At 32.3% G+C, this 12,775-nt stretch overlaps 1 protein-coding gene across 2 annotated transcripts; it reads left to right on the forward strand.

Annotated features, from left to right (window-relative positions):
* Positions 1–4,848: 4,848 nt before the first annotated feature.
* Positions 4,849–12,538, forward strand: LOC110885798 (acyl-protein thioesterase 2). Of its 2 annotated transcripts, XM_035976261.1 has the most exons (9): positions 4,849–5,070; positions 5,177–5,294; positions 6,327–6,363; positions 6,445–6,514; positions 6,781–6,885; positions 6,999–7,149; positions 7,228–7,310; positions 12,089–12,182; positions 12,257–12,538. In XM_035976261.1, the coding sequence occupies exons 1-9, from the start codon at positions 5,040–5,042 to the stop codon at positions 12,342–12,344; spliced, it is 777 nt and encodes a 258-aa protein (XP_035832154.1). In that variant the 5' UTR covers positions 4,849–5,039; the 3' UTR covers positions 12,345–12,538. The 2 variants fall into 2 exon arrangements, with proteins under 2 accessions (XP_035832154.1, XP_035832155.1); XM_035976262.1 differs by lacking the exons at positions 12,089–12,182; positions 12,257–12,538 and adding an exon at positions 8,462–9,090 and having other exon boundaries at positions 4,859–5,070.
* Positions 12,539–12,775: the final 237 nt, after the last annotated feature.

The following is a 12,775-nucleotide window of genomic DNA, read 5'->3' on the forward strand; positions in this document are numbered from 1 at the left end:
TCGGGAATTGAAACTGTCACAAAAGGTGCTTCATACTTAGTGAAACTGCGCAATTTAGCACTTTAACAAACCGTAACCAACCGAATAACCGGACACTACCCGAAACACCAAATTTTCGCTAGAAACATTGTTCTAGTGTTATGAAGCTAGTCTTGAACATCAAACACCATATTACATCCTATAAACCCTAAACACTTAAAACACTAACTAATCCCCTTACTTTTCAACTAGATTATCTAACTTATAATTGAAACACAACTAACACCCCCCCCCCCATTTACGGTTCATCAAAGGGTCCCACCCCCTTGATTTTCTTTTAATATTTTATTAAATATGTTTAGTAAACTTGTGACATATTATCCAATATACATTTTGTTGTTGGAAGACTTATTTAAAAACCACAAGTTCTTCATTTCATCATCTACAACACACCAACACCTCTCTTCCTTCCTCCCTCATTCTCGGCTCAACCCACACACAAACACACCTCCATTTTCACTCCATTCTCAAGCTTTCTAAGGGTTCCCTAATGTGTAAGAAGCATAACTAAGAAGCTTGGAAGCATTGGAAGTGGAAGGACATTCTCCTAGAGCTTTTATCCACCTCATTTCTTCATCATCTTCATACTTGTTTCTTCCCTAGCCTGGGTAGTAAGCTCCTTACATCTTGTTATTACTTCTAATATTAGTGGTTAAAGTGTTATGTAATTTGTGGAACTAAAGAATCTCAAAGAAACATAAGCATGAACACTAACATAAAGCTTAAAAACAAAAAGATTAAAGATGTTTAAGTGTATGTAGTATACTTGTTTGATGATTTCATGTGTTTACGATGTAGATCATCATATAAGACTTGCTAGATGATTATTAAACACATGATCTAGCAAGTATAAGGATGGATCTTGAGAAAATCATGATGATCATCCTTTATGTCAAACATGAACTTGAAGGTGAACTAGTTTTAGTGTATGATGATTATTTATACGAGTTATATGTCTTGAGAATAAAAGATTTCAAAGATAGTATTTTCAAGAAACCAAAGTTTATTACGAGATTTAACATGATCATGGTTTTTAAAGAAAGTGATCATGTATTAAGGGTTAAATCAAAGCTAGAAAAGTGTTGGTAACAAGAAAAACACAAGAAGATTTATTTTTGAAAAATCATCATACAAGTTGTGAAGAATCAAAATTCACAAGAATGAGTTTTATAAACTAAAAACCATGTTTTTAGAGGTAACTAAACTTACTAACCAATATGTGAAATTACTACAAATTTTTACAAACTTTCAAGTTCATGACATGTTGTTAAAATGCATATTTTTGGCTCTTGGTAAGTAATGTGTAAATTGTTGATGATTGGTGATGAATTTCTAAAAGAAAATGATATGCTTTTAAGCATAGAAACCTCCATTTTTAAGGGGAAACTATGGCAAAATTTTTTGTAGAAATTAAACACTTAGAAAAATATTTTTAAACAAGTGTTTACAAGTAAACTTTGATCATGGTTTTCATATAAAAATTTGCCATAATTTTTATTACAAAAATTACAAATATTGGAGGTTGATTTTTGATAATTAAAATGACTAAGTATATATTTAGAAAAATATATATTTAAATGTCACAAATTGTGTGCTATTTGTATATTGATTGTATTAGTTATATTATTTTAGGAGCTTGAAAATAATATAACATACCAAAATACCAAAATTTGAAATATGAAATACTACCAAAATTCCAAGAAATTAAATACATAATTTATACCCGAATATTGGACAATCGGACAAACGGACTTATGGACTATAAGTATATATATTCCGGAAATAAATCCGTAACTTAACAAATGTAACAAACGGTATTTTTGAAACCAAGGAAATAGCAAGATATGAATTTTTACAAGTATTACAAAATATATCATACTTTTGTCATATAGAAAATATATTATTTTGGGTGGAGAAAAATATATATTTTCTTAAACAAGTTAAAAATATATTATTTTGGGTAAAAACTAGAAATATATATTTTCTAAAGCTAATCTTAAAAATATATATTATTTTTGAGATTTATATGGAAATATACTTATTTTTTCCAAATAAATTAATAGATATTTTTCTATAAAAACCCTCTCAAAATATGTATATTTTGAGAATATAAATTGGTGATTTTTAGTTGTCTAAAAATAATGTTCCAGAAAAATAATCACAAATTTAAGTATAAAATACTTAATGAATACAAGAAAATACGTATCCTCGTACATATAAATACATACCGGAATACACCACCAATACCTGGCAAAATACACAAGTATGAAAATACACAAATACAAGTATACCCATGCTTGGGAAAATATACATGTGTAGAAATACATAATCAACCAAGTTGAAAATATATTACTTTAACAATATTCCAAATAATTGGATAAATATAATTTAAGTTAAAATATTATTATTTTAACTAATAATTATATACTTTGGAATTATATAATGTACATCAAAGATGTAACTCAAAGTATACCATGAATTCCAAAATAAGTCTTAATAAACAACTAAGACTAAGAGTCGTTACACGACCTAAACGACTAATAAAACTTAGCACGTGTGTAGGTGATAGTACGGCTTAAGGAAATATACTTTTAGTACACAAGAGACAGGACGCAAATCAGTGAGTTCATGTCCCCACTTTCAAACTTTTACTTGTTTTCTAAACTTGGGGAAAATACATGTACTATGGTATGTAGAAGACAAAACTAAGGAATGACACATAGATCATGTGACGAATACGGTACCATAAGCACCATTAATCAAAGTATACATTTAGACCGAGGAACAGAAAGTTTAGATCTAATGAGTTTCATGCAACCTCACTCTTAGCCTACTTCTACCAATGAGTGCTTTTGTGTCTCAGTCGATCTCGACAAAAATGCCTAGGTTTGGTGGCTTCCTATGTCGTGACATATGTTAATGTCCTCGCGAAACATTAGCGATCTCGTATTCCTTACATTTACAGTCACAACACATATACGTTTTACAAATTACATACCATGTTTTCATACAAGTATATAAACATTTTATATAAAAACTGCATTAATTCACACCAACTTTTGTTGACGATTTTCCAAAACTTACATGTATTTCAGGTAACTAAAGTGGATGTACGTGCGATTTCACTCTTGCTCAAGGATGATGTTTATGTTTTTAGTTATGTCGTGTCAAGACTCTAATGCCTATTTTGTGGGATTTGTTCGTTATATTCCACCTCATGTGGTGATATAATGATCAAAACCTTGACGTTTGACTTTGAAATAAGTTGTAAACTTTTCAAACAATTATCTATCGTGTGATGTAAACACTTAACTTAAATTATGTTTTGAATATTTAATGTCAATGGCATCTTGGAGTTGTTTTATGATTATGTAGTATGTTTGCCGTTCGTATGCAATGAGAACCTTTTAGGATCACACCTCGTGCTTCCGTCTTAGAAAGGGGTGTGACAGATGATGCTGCGACATTCAGACTTGTTTTCATTGAACACCACAATGTGCACCACTCTTATTCCAAGATTGCATCTTTGACGGGTATTGGGTGCTATTGGGCTGTTTGGTGGAGGTTGAGGGAAAGTTGCAAGTTCTATGACTATAGGGGTTATGCCATGAAGGTGGTAGTACAACATAATAAAGGGTCGGTGTTGTGGTTGAGGGTGTTGGAGGCTTGTTGGACGGTGCAATTACGTGAGGAGAAAAGGATAAAGAGGTTTGTTTTGGTGGTAGTGTGACGGTAAGTCGGGGTAGTTTGATGGCAAATGATGATGTGGGTTTTGACGGTGTTGAGAGTTTTAGAATTGGCCAAGATGGTTCTGTGAATGTAGTGGTTGGTGGTGGTAATTTGATGGCAGTTGTTGGTGGTGGTGAGGTCAGCAGCATCGGGTGAGGGGCGGGTGATTGTAACCGAGGTTGATTCTTGAGAAAATTAATCATCACAACAATCATTGACTGGACTCGTTCCAACAACTCATTCCACATGTGAGTGTCCATAGGAGTGGATCAAGAACGCTCTGATACTATTGTTGTGGTTCTTAATTGATTAATTCACTAAAGAAAATAGATTTCAGCAAGATTAGAAAATAGAGAGATATTAAGATTTTATAATTCATTTCATTCCTCAAAAACGATTTTGAGACTCAAATAAGAAAATGATATTGAAAGCAAAACAACTCACTGTTCTACTAACCTGTAACTTCACGACACCTACTTTGACTCAATAAAAGAAATAACATAACTATTAAAATATTAATTGTGCAAGATTAAAATAGAGCACGCAGTAGTTATATAGTTGCATTTGTAATTACTTCTACATCATATCTGAGTAACTTATTCGACATGAATTCCTGTAAATAAATTTGTAACTTGTTGGGTTGTAAATTACACTGTGAAGATTGCTGCTTATTCTTCATTACCGATATTTTATTATAACTTACAAATTTTGTTGATCGATGAAATTTAAGTGGTTGTATTTGTCATGTACATGCAAGTGGATATGTGATCATTTGTGCCGTCTGAAAAGCGTGTGCTTTAAGATTTGGGTTTTAGATGCTAAAATTCTTATCTCTACACAGACATGTAAGCACACTTCTTCTACGCGGATTTATATTCTCAGGATGTCACTGTGAAAGCACATTCTTCTACCACTTTCAACAAGAATATGTTCTCTTTTATATGTCCACTGCAACCTAAGGGACCATATGGTTTAAGCAGATAGTTAAACCCTTGTCTTGTTTTGATTGGTCACAATTATATCTTTGATCCTCTAACTCACTTTATTTACTTTTCTTTTGGCGGCACCTAATTAGATTTAACTTTGGCTGGCCGCTTCGGTCCGGTATAACTGGTGTAGTTTAGGGTAGCTGATTCAGATTCACGGGTGTAACCATTAATGTTATAAATACATACTCAAGGGTCTTCATTATAGTCATTGCTTGGTGCTCTTACTGGTTGTTGCAATTTGGAAACATCTTTCACATAGTGCAATAATTAAGAGTTAAGACAATGAGCTACAACAGATCAAACATAGGTTCTGGTTAGTCTCTTCCAGCACCTAACTAATTAAGATTGTTAAAAGGCCATCAATTAATTATATAACTAAGATTTACGGATATGTACACATTCATGATACAATGTTTCAGGTAGTAGGAATGTTGGAAGGAACACATTTGAGTTTGGAAGGACTTATGTGGTCATGCCCAAAGGAACCCACCAAGCAACTATCGTTTGGTTACATGCCATTGGCGAAACGGGATCAAGGTGATGAATGTTCGCTTTGAATTGTGCCAAGTCAAATTTGATATCAATTGCAGAATAGGAAGTGGGTTGTACTCATTCCCAACATTTTGACAGTTGATATTGAGTTTTAACGTCATTTACCATATATTTTCTTCTATATATGACACATGGATGATTTTGGATCATTGGTGTTGGCATTTTCAGACTAATTTTCCTACTTTTGACTCTTCACAAGTTATAAATATCAACAATCTGTCCAAAATACCCTTACATAGTAAGAAACTTGGGCAGTCTTGTTAACCAATACAAAGAATCAGTCAAATTGACAGAATTAATACTATGTGTAGTGGGCTTGAAGTTCAAGCTCCTCCATTGGGCATTATCCGACATGTAGCGTCCTAGTCAGCAAATCGGCATTATGGGGCTTGAAGTTAAAAAGGAATGTAGCGGTATAATACCCAATAATGATTACCCAATTATTATTATCTTAAAAAAAATAAAACAAATAATATTATTATAAATGAGTTGGAAAATTCTTATTAGATATCACAAAGTTCAGAAGGCGCGTTTTCAAGAAACGCCAAACCCATTTTTTGAAAGAAAACACCCCGGGGGGGCGGTGTGGTGGGACGTTTTAGGGGATAAAACGCCCAATTCCCTTGCCACTACTGGTGGTCTAACCAAGAATCTTTATTCCAAACTTGTCATGGAGTGAAAGTTGAAAATTTCACCAGACATCACAAAAAGGAATTTTTGTGATTCTCATGCACAAGAAGTAGTGACAAAATAAGGCATCAGTGGACTCTGACCTATCCTAAGATAAAATATAATTAACTTTTTGTTCTTTCAATCTATTCTACTCTTTTGAGACATGGAGATGATCTTGATGGGCAAAGCCCTTAGACCAATTCTCCCTGCCTTGTGAGAATTAAGAGAGACATGTTTGCATGGTTTATCTTTTCCGTTTTTGGAAAGTAGTTGATTACCTAGAATGGCCTCTTTTGCAATATATCTTAATGCTCGGCATTTCATTTTATTTCTCCTTTTTTACAGTTGGACCCAGTTCTTAGAATCTCTTCCTATTCCAAACGTAAGAATTAGTATATTCGTCGTTTTCATCAACAAACAGTTATCATAAGATTATATTTGATTGTTTTTGTTTACAATTTAGATTAAGTGGATCTGCCCAACTGCCCCAACTCGTCCCATAACTTTATTCGGCGGACATCACTCAACTGCATGTAAGTCAATTATTATTCTATTTACTTGTTTTAGAACCATCAGCCATTAGTATCTTGACTATCTTACATTAGAACCATTATCTATAATCGACATTTAACTTGAGTCTTTTGTATTGCGTGTGAGGGAATATTTTTAAGATGTAATAAAAGAATAGAATCTTAATATTTCATCATAGCTCTTTCATTTTCTTCTATGCATAGATTAATTAGAGGATCGTAACTATTGCTATCTTTGATGCGTATAACAATCTGTCCAACATTATCAGGGTTTAATGTTGAAGGCTTGTCAGAGAATGCTACAGATGATGTGGAGGGCTTAGATGCTTCAGCTACACATATTGTAAATATGTTGTCCAACGAGCGCGATGATAGTAAGTTTCAGTCACCCATGTCCATAAGCTTTGATAAATATTTGTTGGCAAAGGGAACTTGCCCACTTTTTTGTCTTTTTGGACCTGTGTTAGCTTTGTTTTCCCATTTACAGTTAAACTAGGTGTTGCGGGCTTCAGTATGGGGGCCGCAATGGCTCTCTATTCTGCAACATGTCGTGCTATAGGACAATTTGGGAATGGGAACCGATACCCAATCAATCTCAGCGTGGCTGTGGCTCTCAGTGGCTGGCTCCCATGTTCAAGGTTTGATTTTTGTTCTTAACAGTTTCATTATCTGTGGTTATATCATATAAATGTACTGATCTGATTAACTTATTCTAGGATCGTGAGAAGCAGAGTCCATGCATCCCGAGAAGCTGCTAGGCGTGCAGCATCACTCCCAGTGTTGGTCTGCCATGGACAAGGTATTTATTTGCACATTAACATATCTCTCCAACTGACTTGTTCATACTTGCATGAATCCTAGCTACTTGCAAGGTTCTATGAACAGAATCACAGCGCTTCAAAACAAAATATCAACTGCATGAATTCTATCCATTCATTTGTTTTATTTCAGTTATTCATATCATATATCCTAGATATTTATGCTGTTTATATATATATGTTGTTCATGTGAACTTCGCATGCAGGTTAGCATGCCTATTGATCAACATTATTGATAGATTCCCTATAGAATACATGTTTATTGAAATAGAGACTAAACTATATATATCTCATATTCTCATCCTAGTAACCGAGACGAACCTAGTTCAACATTTGTAGGAAAAACATTGAACTGGCCAATTTTAAAACACTAAATTCCAGTGGACACTATCATGGAATCAAATTTTCTATTCTTAATCTACAGAGAGATGTCTAGCCTAATACAAGACTACAAACTTCTAGGAAAATACTAACATACTAAAATATTATATGTTAAACTCACTATCAAACCATAATAAGTCTTTACCTAGCTTCCAGGATTAGATTTTGTCCAATAAATAGGCCATGATACTTGCAAATCTTAAAAAGGCAAACTGAGATTAATTCATCACTGGAACAAACTTTTTGCTCGAAAAAAATAGCACATAAGGAAAGAGATATATAGGAAGAAATGGTGCATCAACATACAAACAGAAACTTTGAGATGATTGCATGTTTTAGTCTAGTTTAAAATGTAAGTATATACCTAGGTCATATTAGTTTTGGCATACCTTATGTGTTAAATGCTTGGCTAAATAAGATTGAACTAATAATGTGTTTTTAAGAACAGCTAAACTAATAATGTGTTAGTAACACTTGTAGGCGTTGATATGATAAATTGTGGGTTTGGAGAGTAACATTTCTTTAGACAAGTGCCCTAAGGGTTTTATGTTTGTAAGCCTAATTCTAGAAGCCCTATTTGCAGTTAATATATTTCTTTTTGTGTAGCATAGATAGTATCATTCTTTTATTTTGCTTAGAATACTTTATGGCAACGACTAACTTTCCTAATTAAAGTTTTATCATTTTCTACTTGGTCAAAATTTCCTTAATCTTCAAAGTATTTAGTTCTGCCTACTCACTTGTTTTGCAGTGGAGTAGAGAAAACTAGACCTAGTTGGAGATTGTTGAAGCTTGATATTATTGTTGGGCCCCTTTATCTACCAGCTTCAATTCAGCTTCTAGATGTTGGTGACTTGACATGGTATCACAGCTCAGGTTTTGAAAAGTAATGGGTTCAGTTCATCCCACTAATTACCTTTGAACTATGTTAGTGATGCAAGTACCTTTGTGTGTCACGAGGGAAATCTTGACGCTCAATAGTCTTGGTATATATTGTTAGGCCCTCTACGGCGGGCTTAACCTCCTCAATTAATGTGTGAGCATCGATCTCACATCGCAGAGGAATTGTAAATCTTGATCATAGCATATATAGGTGGTCCATCTTTCGACCAACTTAACCAGTTTCATGATGGATGGACTTGATGTATTACAATAAACAAGTGGCCCATGGCCTCAAAGAGGTCTGTAAACAATTACTTGACTTGGGAATTTTATCTAAATTGGGTGTTTGGGTACTTCACCTTGATCTTTTTCCAAATGTTATGTAATGTGAATCACAAAGTCATTCTTATGTTTGGTGATTCTCAGAAACTAATGTATGATGATTTGTACATATCGATTACAATAGAAATTTAATAAATTTATTTGGAAGGAGTTACATTGGTTTTGTATTCTGTTACGTACATGAAGTCTTGTTTTTCTGTCATTGTTGTCATTCGGTTTTGTTTTTAGTTTTAGTTTCCTGTGTTTGCATAATTTGTCTCTTTGAGATAAGTATGTCAGTCAGTGTGGTCTTAATTAGACCTCTATATTGGTTTTCTATTCTGTAACATGAAGTCTTGTTTTTCTTTTATGTGATTCAAAGAGGATTCTTTGATGCAATAAAGAACCAACTATGTTGTCCATTCAAATATTGATTTTCTTGTAATATTTTTCAAATTAAACCCAGGCCATAATTCTTACTAAGCACTTCTATGTATATACCATTTTTGTGTGTTAGTTTTTCCATTATTCATTTTCTTTTCTAATTTAAACAATTTTAATATTATAAATATATTTATGTATCCCTGTTTGAAAAAAGATAAACTGAAAATCCACTCGATTTGAAGAAACCTTTGGAAACCCTATCAAACAATGATTTATATATATGTGTGTGTGTTTATGTAGTGTGTGTAATTACAGGCATTACAAAAAGAAATGAAAAAAAAAAGATATTACTTTTTGTGCCTAAGTGTTACACATGGTGTATATGTAAATGACGTCATTGTATAACATTTTACAGAGTTCTTACATTTGTAACAAAAATATGTTACAAGTTAGTGTTATAAGGGCCTACAATTTTTTTTATCAACACTAAATAACATATATTACATATGATAAAAAAAATTAAGAAAAATTGAGATTTAGACCAGATTTTCACGGTTTATCCAACTCAAAAGTGTTTTCTAGTTACCCATATCCTCCTCATTTATATCACATACAAATTATCATTTTGTCAAAAACGTGTCGGAAACAATTGGTTCCAGCTAGGGGTGTTCATAATTTGTTTCGATTATTCGAGTCCTGCAAATCGAATCGAAAAAAAAATATAAAATGTTTTATTCGAAATTCGAAATAATATTTTTACATTTTTATTTATTATTTTTATATATAATATATATACAACTTTTACTAGACTATAGTATAAATTAATCTCTAAATTTGTTCTAAATATTAAAATAGCTCATTACCAAACCCATTACAAAGCCCGTAACTTAAACGAATTTATTACATATTTTAACTGAATTTGAATCAAAATGAATTTATTCGAATTTATACGTCGAATTTATACGAATTCAAATTTTTAATTGAATCGGAATCGAATTCGAATTGTGATTTTAATTCGAATCGAATTGGCTGGTTCTTAATCGAATTCAAATTCAATACAAATTTTAGCAAAAAATAAATTATTCAAAAAATTTGATTCGAGCAATTCGAAAATTTGATTCGATGAACACCCCTAGTTCTAGCTTATTTCGGACGGAAATAGTTACCGGAAAAGCTAAAGTTTTCTAGCAGTGTCGTGCCATATTTAATATTAGATGATTAATTGGAAGTTAAAAAGGAATTTTTAAAAATATTAGTTTTACTGACAATATGTAATGTGCCAATATATCTAACTTAACCAACTGTTTTGGTAACTTCAAAAAAATATACATTTGTGAAATATTCGAAATGGTTAATTTTTCATAACATATAATTTTTATAAGACAATTAGCTTTTAAACCTGATTATATTGTTAAGAAAATAAATTTTAAATTATAGATAAATATGTGGTTTACAATTTTTTTAATTGGGTACCTTTCTTTAACAACACTTTTAATAATTGGAAAATTTTCCTGTAATAATCTCTAATAATGTCATTTGCCATTGACAGTCTCACTTTTTAATATTCCCCTGTCAGTTTAACCTTTTACATATTTTTCCTTCACCGGACCCTGTTAAAAAACTTAACGAAGTTCAGTTTTTTTCCTAGTTACAAAGAGATGTTTTAGGACTTTTGATCAGAACGACGATACAAGTCAATTGATGTAAACCTTACCTCGAAACGGTGCTCCAAACGATGAAAACAAAAATCAAGTCGTTCGGTGCACCGTTTTGAGGTAAGTTTTACATTAATGAATCGTTTCATCGTTCTGATTAAAAGCCCTAAAACGTTTCTTTGTAATTCGAAAAAAAACTTAACAATGGGGGACAAGTGAAGGAAAAATATGTGAAACATTAGACTGGCAGGGAGAATATTCAAATAATATGATATCTACTAGAGATTATTACACCCTTAATAATTTGGCATTGTTTTGCAATTGGACAATATGTTGTAATCCTATTTTGAAAAGTGTCACATTTTGAAACAGATCTTATATAATTGGGGTTAATCAATCACATCGTTTGTTGATCCAATTGAAATCGGATTTCTAGCCATTTATCCAAGAATCAAGAAAGGCAAATATGAATCACACTATAACGTATTTTGAGGTTTGAGTCTTTCATGTTCGTTAATTTTAGGCTTGGTAAAATTTTTACAATGATATCACATGGTTATGTGTACATTCTACTCTAAATTAGAAAAAAAAAAAAAACACATGTTCGAATATTTGTTTTGATGCAAATGAGAATAGAGAAAGGTAAAAGTTATAAATAAAAAGACGACATCGAGTGAAAACATGCACCCACAATAAGTTTGAAGTGACCCGAGTTCTCTCAGACTCGTCCCCTTCAAATGGAAACGCATGGTACGCAAACTCCAATTTTTCAACTTTATTTCAACTTTAAAACCTGTACATTTTTTTTTCAAGTTTAGGATTTGATAACTTATATGTATAAGTTTAAGTCATAGTGAATCTATTGATGCATATATAATAGATTCTTGAAACTCAGGCATAAAAATTTTTGTTACAAATGATAGACTAAAGGGTTCTTCTTATTAGACAGTTTGGTAGCAATATTAATGATTTGAGGATCAATACGGAATAACATACATGAATAGTTTGTAAGTGTTAGATTAATATCCTAAAAGTATTTACCATCAAAAGAATGATATTCTTAATGTGAAGAACGACCAAAAGGAAGTTTTTGTGAATCCATCAGAGTAGTTAACTGTAAAGTTTCTTTGTTTCAGTTGATGATGTAGTTGAACACAAACTTGGGGAGAACTCTGCAGAAATTTTACGCTCTTCTGGATTTCAGAACATAATGTTTTGTAGCTACAACGGGTATTTGTTTTTCTCAAATGATACCTTTTACATAGCGTACTTTTGTAGTGTCGTTGACTTGATTTCTCGTATAGGCTTGGTCACTACACGATCCCACAAGAAATGTATGATGTGTGTAGTTGGCTCGTTAGACAGATGGGAATCAGTGGATATGGGGAATAAGTTTCTTTCTTCTTTATATGAGAGGATGGAAACCAAATATTGTTAGTACCAATAAGAATAATAACATCATGGAAGGGGTGGGCGTCGGGTAACACCAAGCTACTAGTTGGGTTGCTCCCATTCCTTATGATGACTTCAGAATAAAACTATGTGGATTTTGAAAAAAAAAAAAAAAAACTTATTTTTATGGGTGAGATTTCTCATTTTCTTCATGTTTCCTCTCTTCGAAGAAGATAAAATGATTTGAAGGAAGTTGAAGAGTACATGAACGAATATGACTTATTGGCTCTATAAGAGTTTCAAAGTACTTATCTTTCATGTCTCAACTTGAAGTTATGAGATTGAGAAATGGAAGGTTTGAAGATGGAAGTTTTGGAAATTTCACTCTTATGTTTATCATTTACTTACTTGCTATGCTTGAACTGGAATAA

The sequence above is a fragment of the Helianthus annuus genome, chromosome 8, assembly GCF_002127325.2.
Source record: "Helianthus annuus cultivar XRQ/B chromosome 8, HanXRQr2.0-SUNRISE, whole genome shotgun sequence".
Classification (NCBI taxonomy): domain Eukaryota; kingdom Viridiplantae; phylum Streptophyta; class Magnoliopsida; order Asterales; family Asteraceae; genus Helianthus; species Helianthus annuus.

Excerpts from the sequence above, each read along its gene's own strand:
- LOC110885798 (XM_035976261.1), top strand. The coding sequence starts at position 5,040 with ATGAGCTACAACAGATCAAACATAGGTTCTG. Across the intron at positions 7,150-7,227 it reads GGCTGGCTCCCATGTTCAAG|GATCGTGAGAAGCAGAGTCC; the intron begins GTTTGATTTTTG and ends AACTTATTCTAG. Across the intron at positions 7,311-12,088 it reads GTTGGTCTGCCATGGACAAG|TTGATGATGTAGTTGAACAC; the intron begins GTATTTATTTGC and ends TCTTTGTTTCAG.